The sequence below is a fragment of the Chelonoidis abingdonii genome, chromosome 1 (assembly GCF_003597395.2).
Source record: "Chelonoidis abingdonii isolate Lonesome George chromosome 1, CheloAbing_2.0, whole genome shotgun sequence".
Taxonomy (NCBI): Eukaryota; Metazoa; Chordata; order Testudines; family Testudinidae; genus Chelonoidis; species Chelonoidis abingdonii.
In genome coordinates, this window is record NC_133769.1 from 139,529,234 (window position 1) to 139,544,261 (window position 15,028).

The 15,028-nt window shown below is 41.0% G+C and overlaps 1 protein-coding gene across 1 annotated transcript in view; it reads left to right on the forward strand.

Moving 5' to 3' along the window:
* The window catches only part of VWF (von Willebrand factor), a 239,452-nt gene that overhangs the window by 183,037 nt on the left and 41,387 nt on the right, over positions 1 to 15,028 (forward strand). Inside the window, exons 38-43 of the mRNA XM_032780579.2 lie at positions 4,744 to 4,949; positions 9,974 to 10,076; positions 10,185 to 10,259; positions 10,780 to 10,884; positions 11,358 to 11,563; positions 12,720 to 12,869. Coding sequence (XP_032636470.1) covers positions 4,744 to 4,949; positions 9,974 to 10,076; positions 10,185 to 10,259; positions 10,780 to 10,884; positions 11,358 to 11,563; positions 12,720 to 12,869 — 845 coding nt within the window. The remainder of the gene's footprint in view (positions 1 to 4,743; positions 4,950 to 9,973; positions 10,077 to 10,184; positions 10,260 to 10,779; positions 10,885 to 11,357; positions 11,564 to 12,719; positions 12,870 to 15,028) is intronic.

A 15,028-nucleotide genomic window follows, 5' to 3' on the forward strand; every position in this document is an offset into this window, starting at 1 on the left:
CCCACAAAGAGAAAGAGGGAAGGAAGATAGTCCCACGTCTCCCTTCTTATGGCCATGCTCACGGGGAAGGTCTTTGGAGGAGGGGCAGGAGTTCCCAGTCTGCCTTTGTCCACTGGTTTCCATATGGAATGAGAAGTATTTACAAATTTAGATGTATGGGATTATTTTACTACAGAAATCATCTGAGATCCTTGCATCTCTATTCGGTCTGCCAGGGCAGATGTTTTCCCTTAGATCCTGCTGTCATTTCAGCCCTGTCCACTGAGTTTCATTCAAGAGGGAAAGTCATGTTTTCTTTCCAAATTCCTGGAAGATTTTTTTAAGAATCAGACTTGCTCTAGGTAACATTTTGACATGACTAATGTTAAACCTTTCCTTAACAGCTCTCTTTTACCCTTCAGGTTTACAGCAAGCCAAGACCAGTTTAAGGGAGGAATTAAAGCAATTTCATTGATGCTGGAGAAAGTTTAATATGACACCTATTTTTATTCTTGTTTGCCAGATACTTCTGCCCTAGACAGCACAAGCCTTCTTTCTAGTTCATGATTCAGGGTTGCTTTGGAGCTTTGTCACTGCATGAGTAGGAAATGGGGCTGTGGAAGATACAGTGCCTGAGTTGTGCATAAAAGCTGGGAGAACACAGGGTGGGGTGGGGTGCTCTACTTATCTGCACTGTCCCACTTCAAGTAGCTGGCATGGAAAGAGCTGGTCAGAGCACCACCTTCACTGCTCTCCATCCCCTAAGGGTTTTCTAGTGCCAGTCTCATTGACAGATGTCTCAATCAGAAGTGCAAGGACTAAGATTGCACCTGGTTACTGTGCAAAGGATTTGAGGGGGAAGGAGATAGGCTATTTGCTCCCTTTTTCCTATTTTGTGCACTACTAAGCAGTGGTCCTAGTCTAAACAAAATAAAATCTACTTGGTTGTAACTAAGTGTATCAGATTCACACTTACTACTGTGCTACAGCTGCAAGGATTTGCAGCCCCTCTGCAATGTGATATTTACTGGTCATTGAAATATTGATGTGCTCATGCTATTGGAGAGGTCCATCAGCAAAACAAAGTATAATATTTTTGTTTATAAAGGAAAATGTGGACTTACCATAGAATCACAAAACACCCAGGTTCACAAATTCATAGAGATGATCCCATCATCTCTGCTCCATCTTTGAACTGGCTTTCGCTGAATAATAACTAAGGGCCCTGACTGGTAACTAAGGGTGAGGTTGTGAGAACCCTACTGATTACAATGGAAGATGAAGAAGCAATGGGTTTAAATTTCAGTAAGGGAGGTTTAGGTTGGACATTAGAAAAAACTACTTAACTGTCAGGGTGGTTAAGTACTGGAATAAATTGCCTAGGGAGGTTGTGGAATCCTTGTCATTGGAGGTTTTTAAGGGCAGGTTAGACAAACACCTGTCAGGGATGGTCTAGAGAATACTTAGTCCTGTTTTGAGTGCATTGACTGGACAAGATGACCTCTCGAGGTCCCTTCCAGTTCTATGATTCTGTCTCTGTTCCAGAGGATCTCTGTGGAAAAAGCAGAACCTAATATAGAATATCATCTTTAACTTTTTACTTGGGAATTTAAAATGTCTTATTTTTCTGGGGTCAGAAACATAGTCCCAGAAGCTCATCTCTCACACACACATGCTATTCCCTAGTAACAATAGTTATTAATAATAGCTAGAGTAATTCAAAGAAAGATTGACCAGCTGCAGCATTTGTCACTACTTAAATCTTCTGGTAAGACCCTTCAAAATTTGTTGCATATTACATAGATTTACAGGAACTGATATTGACTATTCTTTTCTCTCCTTGGAAGGAAGCTGCCTTTTTAACACAGCCTGTGCAAGCTGAGTCTACAATATCAATGAATAGATTGCATGGAATAATGATGACAGCATCAGAGAAACTGGAACTCAAATTAGATTTCACATGGAATGGTGAAGGCTAATCTGGCAGAAGAACTGGTCTCCTAACTATTTGTTTTTGACCTCTGCTGTTCATTTTATTTAGAGAGTTTAAAATGATTATTTCTCTCTTTAGGACATAAAATTATTCAGCATTAGAGGTGTGTAGATACTGAAACATCCAGCTGTTGAGGAGTGCTGGATTGAGATGGTGTATGTGTGTGGGTAGTCATTTGTTTTTAATGCCACGCTCATAGGTACAGTACCACCAGCAAAAGGTTCCACAACAGAGCCTGCGTTATCTGAAAATCTTGGGGGAGCAGCCAGTACTGAGGTTGTAATGGGCTAGATGATAGTCATGGGTTCCTAGAATCTCCTGGTTATAATTCCACCACTGAGGTAAAGGGACGTTGGAAGTGATTTTTCTGCTTTTGATGGAGTATTCCCCCTTCCCTTTGTTACCAACTCAAAAATTTTGATATTAGACTGTTCAGTCTGGCAGACAAAGGTATAACAAGATCCAAAGGCTGGAAGCTGAAACTAGACTAACTCAGATGTGAAATGAGGCATAAATATTTACCAGTGAGAGTAATTAAGCATTGGAACAAATTACCAAGGGTTGTGGTGAATTCTCCATCACTGGCAACTTTTAAATCAAGATTGGATGTTTTTTTTAAAGATATACTGTAGTTCAAAAGCAATTACTTTGAGGAAGTTCTATGGCCTGTGTTATGCAGAAGGTCAGACTAGATGAATTACAGTCATCCCTTCTGGCTTTAGAATCTATTAATCTATTTTCTGTAGACACTTCCAGCAAATGCATTTCAAATAAGCTTGTTCACTTCTTTTGCCAAGTGGTGCTGTCTCCTTCCTTGGTTACGATCAAAAACATTTTTTTAAATGGGGAGAGGGGAAACCATAGTTTCCTTAAACCCTTGCCCCTCCTGTCTGCATCACACATACCCAAACACTGAATTTATCATATCTTAAGGGGGAAAGTGTGTGTGGGAACTTCTTGGAAGCACATCCTTGAGTCAAGAATTTGGTTTACTGAAGGGAATAGAGAGGAGCTGCCTGAACCCAACTGGCTTCTCAAATGCCAACCAAAGAGGAGAAGAGAGGAAAGGGAGGTGCTATGGTATATGAAGTTTGCAAGGGACTTCACTATTGTTATTGAATGAACATAGAAGGTGATCAGATACAATGAGCAGCAACATAAAACCCTAAGATAGATGCATATAGATTTGTACAGAGAAGTCTTTGTAGGCCTGATCCAAACTCGATGAAGTCAGTGGAAAAGCATCCATTGACATTAACAACACCCTACTCTCTTATGAAAAGTGCCACAGGATCTTCAATATTGACAAGGGGACTGAACCTGAATTTTATGTCTCATTTGAAAGTTGGCATCTTCAACAGCATGAACCTCTCAATGTAAGTTTTGTTCATTGGCTCGGAGAGGAGGGAATGCAGTTCTGAAACCCTCTCCATGAATAGGACTGGGGTCCAAAGGATGCCAGTTTTAGGGGTTGATTTTGAAATTCCAAAAGATGCTATCATTGGCCTTTCTTTAGTTTCTAGGGAATATTGCCTCATTTCAAATCACCAAAACCACTTCCTACAATGCCTGTCTCCCTCTTGGAGATCTCCTGATCACACTGTGTAAACACTGCTGCGTTAATAAATGCAATGGTGGTCCCAAATTCTACCTTGCCTTACACCCCTGGAAATAAATGGGCCAGATGCTCAGCTGGTGTAAATAAGCTTCTCTCTGCTGAAGTCAATTGAGTTATTCCATTTTACACCAGTTGAGCATCTGGCCCAGTGGTTCTGCATGGGTTATAAATCAGGACAGAATTTAGGCCAACAATTGTTTGACATATATTATAAAGCCAGACGGAGCCATTATAATCATAGAAATGTAGGGCTGGGTGGGACCTCAAGGGGTTATCTAGTCCAGTGCTTCTCAAAGCCAGTCCTCCACTTGTTCAGGGAAAGCCCCTGGCGGTCCGGGCCAGTTTGTTTACCTGCTGCATCTGCAGGTTTAGCCGATCGCAGCTCCCACTGGCCATGGTTCACTGCTGCAGAAGGGCGGCCAGCACGTCCCTCAGCCCGCACCTCTTCCCACAGCCCCCATTGGCCTGGAGCAGCGAACCGTGGCCAGTGGGAGCTGCGATCGGCCAAATCTGTGGACGCGGCAGGTAAACAAACCGGCCCAGACTTCCAGGGCTTTCCCTGAACAAGCGGCAGCTCAACTTTGAGAATTACTAGTCTAGTCCATCCTCTTGTGCTGCGGCAGGACCAAGTAAACCTAAACCATCCCTGACAGGAGTTTGTCCAACCTGTTTTTAAAAACCTCCAGTGATGGCAATTCCACAACCTACTAACCTATTACAATATTTAATTATCCTTATAGTTAGAAAGTTTTTCATAGTATCTAACCTAAATCTCCTATGCTGCAGATTGAGTCAATTACTTCTTGGCCTACTCTTGGTGGATGTGGAGAACAGTTGATCCTGTCTTCTTTATCACAGCCCTTAACATATTTGAAGACTGTTATCAGATCCCCACAGTCTTTGTTTCTTGAAACTAAACGTACCCAGTTATTTTAACCTTTTCTAAACCCTTTATCAAACCCTGCGTCAAAGACATCAGCGTTTTCTGTTTGCTTTACAAATTTATTTTGAAAAATGTTGACCACGATGGAGGCTATAATCAATTTATCCTCAAAGGCAATCAGGTTGAAAAAGTGTTGGAGAAAACTATAAGTGAAATCATGGCTTTGAGTTTCACATCTCTTCTGAAGTGTTCTTGCCTGTCTTCTTACAGCTATGAATTGCCCCAACTCTTTGATATATGATCACTGTCGAACAAGCTGCACAAAGCACTGCGAGAACAGCACCAGCATCAGTGTCTGCAAGGACTATCCCATAGAAGGCTGCTTCTGTCCACCCGGACAGGTGACTTTAAATAGTTATTGTGTTGATGAAGAAGTCTGCACAGAGTGCGTTGCTGAAGATGGAACACACCATCAGGTAGCTGTCTTGTTACTGCTTATCTGCAGAGTTGTCAGGGTGTGTGTTTTGCCAAATGAATCTACATCTGATAAGTCTGTCTATTTTTCCCTTCAGACATTTTTTCAGTCTGCTTCTTCATGGCTGGCCGGCTGTCTGCCCCATGCAGCTCCCCCAGTGTGAAATTGACTAGGCTCAACATTAAATTCACAGCTGGGGCTGTTGAGGCCAGGAAACGCATGACAAATTTATGTGGAAGAAGCACGGGGGAGGATGAGGGGAGCGGGGAATGGCATAACTGGGTATTTACTATGAGATCTATTTCTCTCCAGCAGGCTTTTACCAATAAACACAAGTTTAAACATAAAAGTAGAGTCCCGGGGTTCCTTATGCTGTGAGTGTATCTTACTTCCATGCCAAGGCACTGGGAAGGTTTGCAAGGGCTAGTCTACACTTACAGTCATAAGTGTTGGAACTACGCTGATGGAAGATCTTTTCCTTCTGGCATCGGCACTCCAGCTCTCCAAAAGGCAGTAACTATGTCGATGGGAGAAGCCCTCCCATCAACATAGCACTGGCTACACCAGAGGTTATTAACCACATTGCTCAAAATCCACGCCCCTGAGCAACATAACTCCACCAACGTAAGGTGGTAGTGTGGACCAACCCTGAAACTTTTTCAGCAGTTAGCACAAGAGTGACAAGGATAGCCTGGTCCAATCTCAGGCTATGTCCCCTTCCACTCAAAAACGGACAGAAAAGGAACGTTTCTTTTAATAAATCCATGGGTTCTGTCCCACTGAAAATCTACTCTCCTCAGGTAAGTGCAGGATGGGATCTCTGACAAGCACAGAAAGGGATGTATTACTTGTATAGTCCCAAAACCATACAAACTGGAGACCCATGATAACAGATGGCCCCTACCAGCAGTTCTTTGTCTGACACATGGAGTGCCTGTCCCTGTATGCTCTCTTCAGGTCTTTTCCCACCACTAGCAGCATAGTGAACCATTTTGGTCCCATTTTCCACATGGGGTCTGAGCACTGCTTCACCCTGGGAGAGGAGCAAAGTCCATGAAAGAGAAGTGAATGCTTCACTGTTAACATACGCAGCAATATGCCATGCGCTCTGAGGTGGATTGTCCTAGGGCCATGCCACTTATATAGCAGCTGCTCCCAAGCTCTGTGCTTCCCCCCAGCTTACACGGAGACCCATAAAGTTGTTGTTTCCTGTGCATGTGTGCATGCCTGGTTTCACTGTGCAGCACTGAGGAAGGGAGAAGTTTTGCTCCTTTCCATGCAGATTCTGGGAGTGGAGCATATAACTCTATAGATACGGGCAAGACTCAGGAAGGTTCTGAGTCCATGTTCAGTTTTAATAAGCATGTAAACTTTTAGGTGCCATATCTGAATCTTCTCTAAAAGTCAGTCAGACTTCTTAGATCTGCAGCTCTGTCATGGGAATGTAACAAGGACAGGCTTTTCTTCTTGCAGTTCATGTCTGCTTCTGGTTTGAATTCATTTTGAGGTCTGGCTTGGTTCTTATTTTATGGACCATGCTTAGTGAAACAGACACACTCTTTTACAGGTTGGAGTGTGTGTGTTTGTGTGTGTTAGATGGATTTCCTGTTTTTCAGTCATAACAGTAAATTTCTGTTAATGGATATCCACTGGTAAAAAAATTAGACTAATATTTCAGCAATAATGCATGTTATAGACATTTACAATTGATTAAAACAAAAGGAAGACCTGATGATCTGTGCATAAAATTTCTGGAATGAGCAATTGCTCTGTTAAAATTAGGAACTGTTTACATTAATTTTCATAATGACAAAATGTGAAACTGTAGAGCAAACTCTCAGGTGTTATGAATGATTCAGTAATGATGAAAGATGCACTTGATTTATTAAAAAAAAGGCCAAAAAAACCAGGAATACTTGTGACACCTTAGAGACTAACAAATTTATTTGAGCATAAGCTTTCGTGGGCTAGAATCCACTTCATCGGGATGCATAGAATGGAACATGTAAGAAGAGTATATATATATATACAGAGAAGAGGCCATATATACTCTTCTTCTATGTTCCATTCTATGCATCCGATGAAGTGGGCTGTAGTGCACGAAAGCTTATGCTCAAATAAATTTGTTAGTCTCTAAGGTGCCACAAGTTCTCCTGTTCCTTTTATAGATACAGACTAACACAGCTGCTACTCTGAAACTTGATTTATTAAAATAGGCAGTACACAAACCACATTGTCAATGTAATATTCATACTGGTTGCCAGTCTACAGCAGAAATTCTACTGATGTTAGCATATATTAACAGTTATCTATGACCCTCAGGCTGCTTAATGTGGTAGGAAAACCCTGCTTGTAACAAGTGTCACCTGTTTATTAATATAGTTTATCCATTAGTGCCACCTGCTGGTATTGTGTAAGTATTACTGTAAGAATAGGTAATCCATTCATTCCAGCAATGACAGTTCTTGTAGATTTGATAGTCACATATACAGAATTTATATTAAAGAATTAATTTACTGTCCATAATAGCCACATGAAGTTTTGAAATTATTTAGACAAAAGGGCAAAAGGCAAGCTCAAAATCAATGGCCAGATTTCTCAGAGGCATCTGCAGCTCCTATTAACTGCGTTAAGAGTCACGGGTGCTCAGTATCTCTGAAAATTTGGCCATAATTTGTTTTTGATCAATCTGTGTTTTAAATAGTGAAGCTGGATTTACCTAACCATTTAACAGACTGGTAAATACCAGTTGCTTAACACAGGTGACCTAATAACGATGGAGCAGAATACATTTTGATTCTAACTCTGAAGAGAGAAAGCTGCCTGATAAATGGATTCTCTTGCACTGTGTACCATTGCTATCCTAAAGCTTTTTGTTTAAACTCTAGACTGTGCACAGCTCCCACTGATCTCAAGGACTCTAGTGCTGTCACCACAGTATTTCTGTAAGGGAAGTATAGGACAGGTGCAGATTAAGGCACAAGCAATATAAGCCCATGCGCAGGGTCCTGGCTCCTCAGTCACATATTGTTGTCAGAATCTGTTTTCATTTACAATAAATGTTTCTAGAAAAACTTGAGTGTAACAGATGCAGTGATATCCGCCTGTGTCTGCAGAGAACCTGAAAGAGTAGCCTTAAAAGGTATAAAATGTCACAGGCATCTCATGGGGTGTTAACTCTGAAATCTTCTGCTTTGGGCAGCTCCATCAACACAATCCCAGCAGTGGGCTCTGTGTATGAAGGGCCTTTGTTACTGACACCCCAGCATGGCTCTGTTGCTGCAGTGTCCTTCAACGACTCCACACAGAGAGGGTCATCTGATCAGTTTATTGGAGGCTGAGTCCTCCCTCCTCTGGGAGAAACCCCAGCCCACCTGACGGTGGAGTGTAGTAATACAGGAACAAGGGAGCCTTCTGTCTGTCCAAGGAGGAGTGGTGGAAGGTTTCCCTACCAGATCAGTGAACAGTCCTTATATGAGTGGCCTCTGTCACAATTTTTCCAAGGAAGGGTGGGACCATGGCAAAGGGGTATGGCCATAGAGCAGAGCAGAGCTACAGGAAGTGCATATGTGAGGTGTGTCTAACAACTGATTGCTTTAACCCAGCTTTTGGTTTACAGAGAGGCTCTTACTGATATGTTGAAGAAAAGCCTTTCCATAGCACTGAGGATGAAAGTATTTGTGAGAGCAGATGTGTGATCATCTTATTGTGTCTTGAAATGTTCAAGTGCTTCAGTGTTTCACTGTTTGCTGGTGTTCAAAAGATACAAGAAATAACACGACATCCTCTTTAGTCCACCTGCAGAGAACTCTAATCATGTTCTATGAAATGGTCAGATAATATAAATGCAGTGCTTCCAAATCCCTGGGATAATGCTGTTTATTGGCAACTTAACTATGCAAACTTTCCTCTACTGAGACAGATTCCCCACAGACTGACCACTCACTAGCCTCACTTCCTTTGTTTTATAGGCTGCTAGCTCTTTCTAGCAGTTTACTTCAATGTGCTGCTGCTTTTCTTATAGTCCCACTATTAACCTCCTCATTTAATTCAGTCTAAAAGACCTTTTTGACTCATATAATGCTTATAGTACATACAGCATCTCCAGGGCTAAGTGGTGGTCAGCCTAGACATCACCCTTCTTCTTGCATTAGTAAGGATCACACCACACTTTTATCAAGAAAGTTCCCTAAAGTTTTTTTCTGGACAATATTCTCTCCTCCATGGTATTACACCCTAGGCTCTCATTCAAAGCATGATTTGATTATACAAATGTACTTAAATAATCCATAAAGCATCTCTCCACTACCTGCCTCCTTGCTTGAATGTTAAATGTAAACAGTTATTTTTACCTGTCTGTGAACTCAAGGACCAACATGTCCACTTTCCAACTTTTCCCTCTTATCAATGATAGCCAGCATTGAGGGACAATCATGCACATTACTATCAATTTCTCTATGCATTGATTACCTTTAAGGAATATTCCAAAGGAATTACAGTATCTGATTTGGTATTAATTTAGCCTCTGTCCAGAGTCCAATGCAGTGGGAATTCTAATATGTTATTCTGAAACATTCTCAGCTTAAAATAGGCTTTTGTTTCTTTATTTCTGATATGCTTAAATACTAATAATCTGAAAAGGCTGCTAGTTCTATATACTTCCAACATATCATTTTTTCTCTTATTACTCCAGTACTCCAGTCTTAGTGTGTATAATACCACCATTGTGTTGTATTATTTACAGTAGTTTGCAATTGTACTCATGAAGTCTGAACATTATGCATGCCTAAAACAATGGTCATTTCTCACTGTATTGATGCATTTTTTGCATCCTTTGCTAAATCTCAGTATAACCTAATTTCTAAATTGTGTAGTTCTCTGGATTCTCATAGTTATCAGAAGAAGCAAAATAGTCCCATATGTAGTCTTCTGGTTTTCCAGATTAGTTCACTTTCCCTCCAGCAGTTTGCATACCAATGATCAGAAGATTTCCTTTCTCTCTTACAACCTGTTATTTTTATGCAGCACACAGAAACATGGATTCCTTCCAACGAGCCCTGCAAGATCTGCATGTGTCTTGAGAATAGGATAATAAACTGCACTATCCAACCTTGCCCTACTGCCAAACGTAAACTATTATTAAATCTCTCTCTCTATATATATTTTTTTAATGTCTACTTTGCTTATTTGTATCTAAGTGTGGTTTACAATTGTGTTTTTCCCCCCCTCACTCTAGCTGCAGTTTGTGGTCCCTGTGAAGTTTCCAGACTACGCCAGGATTCTGATCAGTGTTGTCCAAAGTATGAATGTGGTAGGTTGCAGATAACGGGAGAGCAATAGTTTATAATGATGTCAAGGTTTCAATTTTTTTTGTTTACTAGCTACTTTTCAAACTTACGATTGGCATTTTCAGTTAGATCAAGTATTGATTAAGATAGTCTTTTTCAAAGCACTTGAGGGCCATATTCACCTCTTTGTGGGGAAAAACCCACATGAGGACAAAAAACTGCATGAATCTCTACACAGTTTCCTTGTTTTGTGTGTGTGTGTGTGTGTGTACATGGAGGGGGGCAGGGGACAATTTGTCTCAGTGACTTTAGAATGGTTATTTCATTTTTTCAGTAGCTATTGTTTATCTAATCTACACAATCTACACTTGTGAAACACAATGTTAGAACTTTAATGCACCTAAAACCAAACAGGAATTGTTCCCTAAATCATTTCTAGCTGAGAAGCAATGAAGTACATGGAAATCTTAAAATGAGGTGTCTTTCTTGATTACTAACTAGCTAAGTACCAACTGATACACTGCCTCATTTTTTTTGTCTTAGTATGTGATTTAGTTACCTGTGATCTGCCTGCTGTACCTGTTTGTGAAGATGGTCTTCAGCCTGTATTGACAAACCCTGGAGAATGTAGACCAACTTACGGTTGTGGTAAAGTATCTTTTAAACATTAAACAATATTTGAGCAATGAGGTTGAACAAAGAAACAAATATAAGTGCCTGACGGTCTGGAAAACACCAATTTAGATCCATAGGACCCGTAGCAATCTTACAAACTGGAAACATTCCATTACTTTCTCTTTCTGAGAATGCACTATAAACTATAGAACAGAGCAATGTTAAGAGTTGCAGGGGCTCTGATCAAGAGCTTACTAACATTACAAATACTTTTTACTGCGTAATAAATGAAGGAAGGTGTTTCTGAAGGAATAAAAAGATTGGTCCTGAACTTGCAATAGGATCTGCTAGTTGGGACTTCTACACCTGTGTGACTTATTGAAATCAATCCCTAGTGGATCTCAATGCCATATCAGAGGCTTGCTTTAAGAGAAACTACACTTGTGGTTTCTATTATATCATTCTGTAACGTCCTGTGCTCCGTGTGATACCTAATTATTTGATAGCTTGCAAGCAAGAGGAATGCAAGCTGGAGCACATTCCTTCCTGCCCTCCACATCGAGAGCTGACTGTTAAGAAGACCCAGTGTTGTGATGAATATGAGTGCACCTGCAGTTGTACCAACTCTACAGTGAGCTGCCCAGCTGGGTATTTATCTACGTCTGTCACCAATGACTGTGGCTGCACAACTACTAACTGCATTCCAGACAAGGTGAGTGGAATGAACTGTCCGTCTTACAGAGGAAAATATCCTTCTTGCAAGGAGAGGCTGCTCCAAAGCAGTCAGTCCAGTTTTTCCATGGTAATGCCAAGTCTCCCAAAGCAATGCCGGACAAGTACATGAAGGCTTTTAGTAATAAGACTGTACGCAAGCAAAGTGAACAATGGCACATCACTATGCATGTTACATTGTTATAATTTCTTGCAATATTAACAAAACTAAACTGTTTACAGTTACTCCGTGGTTTTCAGGATGAAAATGCAGCTAACATGTAGCAGCTCTGAAGTCATTCTGGCAGCATGAATTTCAGAGATCATTCTGAAGTTTTTACTTTGCTTCTGTAATAGAAAAAGCTCATGGGTTATGTTCTGTACAGATACAAATTTCAGAATTTCATTCTTTACAAGCTTTCTTTTTGTTGCTATTCAAATATGCACACAATCTATTTGCCATATTAAATTGAAATACTTGTGACTACATTAGATCTACATGGTCATTTGAGCAGCTGCATTTTGACCCTGCCTGATGCTTCCTGTCACTGATTTCACTGTAGTTCTTCACATGAGCCAAATTCATCCCTGAAGTAATGCCATTGACTCTAATACAGTTACACTACAATAGAATTTGTCCCTAACTGTTTTTTTATTTGTATAGACTATTATGCTACATTAAGTATCTGGAGATAGTACGGCTTAATGGATAGAGCACTAGTTGAGACACAGGAGACCTGGGTTTTATTCACAGCTTTGCCACAGGCCTACTGGGTGACCTTGAGCACAACACTTCACTGATCTGTGTCTCCGTTTCCCCATCTGTGAAAAGGGGATAATGATACTAGGTTTTATTATTTTATTATCTCTGAATATTAGACCAAACTCTTCTTTCAGATATACTGAGTCAAATCCTGGCTAACTCCACTGAATTGAGTCAAGCAGTCTCTGGTCCATCGGATTTCAGCAACTCTTTTGTTTTTGTAATAAACAACTTTTCAAGACTTGAGGCATTTCCACTGGGCCCAATACACTCTGTAAGAGTTATGGTAGATCTGGTAAATCCCAGAAGAGACGGGCAGACAGAAAGTCAGCCTTTCAGAGTGAATGGCATGTGCCCTTACATGTATGCATTGACGCATTCACTGCATTGACAGGTTTGTGTTCATCACAATGTTGTCTACCCCACTGGGAAATCCTGGGAAGAAGGCTGTAGAGATTGCACCTGCACTGACATGAAAGATGCTGTCACAGGACTTCATATTGCAGAATGTCTTGAGAAAGAGTGCAGTACGATCTGCCCTCAGGTGAGTGACACTTAAAGGAAGGCATCAGAACAAGACTGTAGGGGATAGCATGGCTGCAGAGGATCCGAGCAAGGGGGAAGCCAAAACCAAATTCACACAATAAGTATTTACTCTTCAGGAATGTCTCAGAGAAGGAGCAGTTATAACAGCAGTTCAGATGATCCTTATCTCAAGACTGGTTCAGAGTCCCCACACTTAGTCCATAAAGTCTCTGGGCCCAGTTAGTCTCTTTCTCTGGTCCAGAGAGAGAGACCACTGTCCATAGCAACCTGCATGGCTTCTAATCCCCTCTCTCCTGCTCAGCTTCCTGTTGCTATTTAAATAGCCCACTTATTTACCTGCTTATCCCATGCTCCACTCAGCTCTCTTCAACAACAGCAGTACAGCTAGAAGATTTGGCATGCTGCCACCATCCACCATCAGTGCACTTTGGCTCCTCTGGGGAGTTCAGACCTGGCTGGATTAGTTAAGACTGCTGTTAGACATATTTACGATCCTTCTTCTCTTCACGGCCTATACTCCACACAGGAAAGGGGAGCATACAGTTTACACCAGCGGTTCCGCTGCTCCATGGTCTGTTCCTCATTTTCTTTGTGCCCTGTAGGCTGCACAGAGTATGTGAGGTGAAGCTAACCTTGGCTAAGAGGGACTGGAAAACACACTTCATAGTGCCCTCTCAACTCATGGCTCTTCCCATTGTTTGGTTCTCTTCACACCACACAGCAGGACAAATTGGGGCTATTTGTTTTTCCTCAGTCGTTCAGTAAAACAAAGTAGTTAGTACTGTGCAAATCAATGCACACTAAAGCCTAGCAGCAGGAGTGTTCTATAATCTGAAACCTGTCTCTTAATCAACATTTATAACTAATTTTTACTCAGGCTTCAGCTATCCACTTAAAAAGGCTGAATACTAGTTCCAGTTGGACGACAAGGAAGCTAGAATGACTTTCTTTTTGCAGCTTGCTAGTAGCAGCAAGTGGTAACTGGGTTAGTTAAGAGACAATATAGCTGTGAAATGCCTTAAGATTCAATTTTGGATGAAGTCTTGCCAGGAGAACCCATGAATGGATCATATTGCCCATGGATCTCTGCACATCGGTTACACCAGTGATGCTCTTTGTGGGTTGAAGGGAAGTACTGATTTGCTTAGTTCTGTTTTTTAAATGTTGCTAATCAGGTGCACATTACAGTAACTCAGAAGTTATTCAAACAATTGACTGAACAGCATGTTTTCCTAAATTAGTTGCGCACACTTGTTGCTGATTAACATGCCCGGTTGGATACGTTATAGCTGACTCAGCCACTGTTCCTCTGTGGGGACTACATGGAAGTGAATACCAGAGGAAGGAAAAGCTCTTTGCAGCCTGCTTCCTACTATCCTTCCCTCCCCTTGCAACACAAACCACCTTTGTTAATAACAAGCAAGTTGATTAAAATGCAGTGATGGTCAGAAAAGTGGCAGGTCATCACAGTGATATCTACTCTTGCTCAATGGTTCTCCCACATCAGATCTGCTCAGTTACATTCAAAATATGGTTGGTAGTCATCAACACTACAAATACAACTTATGATCTGAAAAAACAGCATCATTCTTTTTACCCTTTGAATCAAAACGAGTCATAATGTGTCTGGAAATTCAAATATTTGAGCACTGTTAACTTGGCCACATTGTGCACATGTGTAGTAAAATTGTCCTGTTTATTGGTGGTGGTTTTTTGTTTTGTTTTGTGCATTGATTTGTATATCTTAATGCCAACAGCACTGCAGTTGTCTTGTGAGTGAGTTAATATTGCTGTAGGTTCATTGCATTTCCTGACTAGTGTGTTTAAATGCTCATTTAAGCTTATATTAGCATAGGTTTTTGCACATTTTGTATGCATTGCATGCTTGGTCATGAAGACTTCAGTTATTCAAAATTGTGTGACCTAAAAAGCAGCCCCATGTTCTGAAGTCTATTTATTTAATTACAGCTGGAATTTTAGCCAAAAGGAATTAGGTGCCCAACTCCCATTGAATTTCAATGGGAGTTAGGTTCTTAACTCATTTAGACTCCTTTGAAGATCTCAGCTGACATGCTGATCCAAATGTAGTGTCCACCAGTATGTTCAGAAAGTCAAGGTTGGATGGCATGTATGTCTATGTGGAAGTCATATTAATGT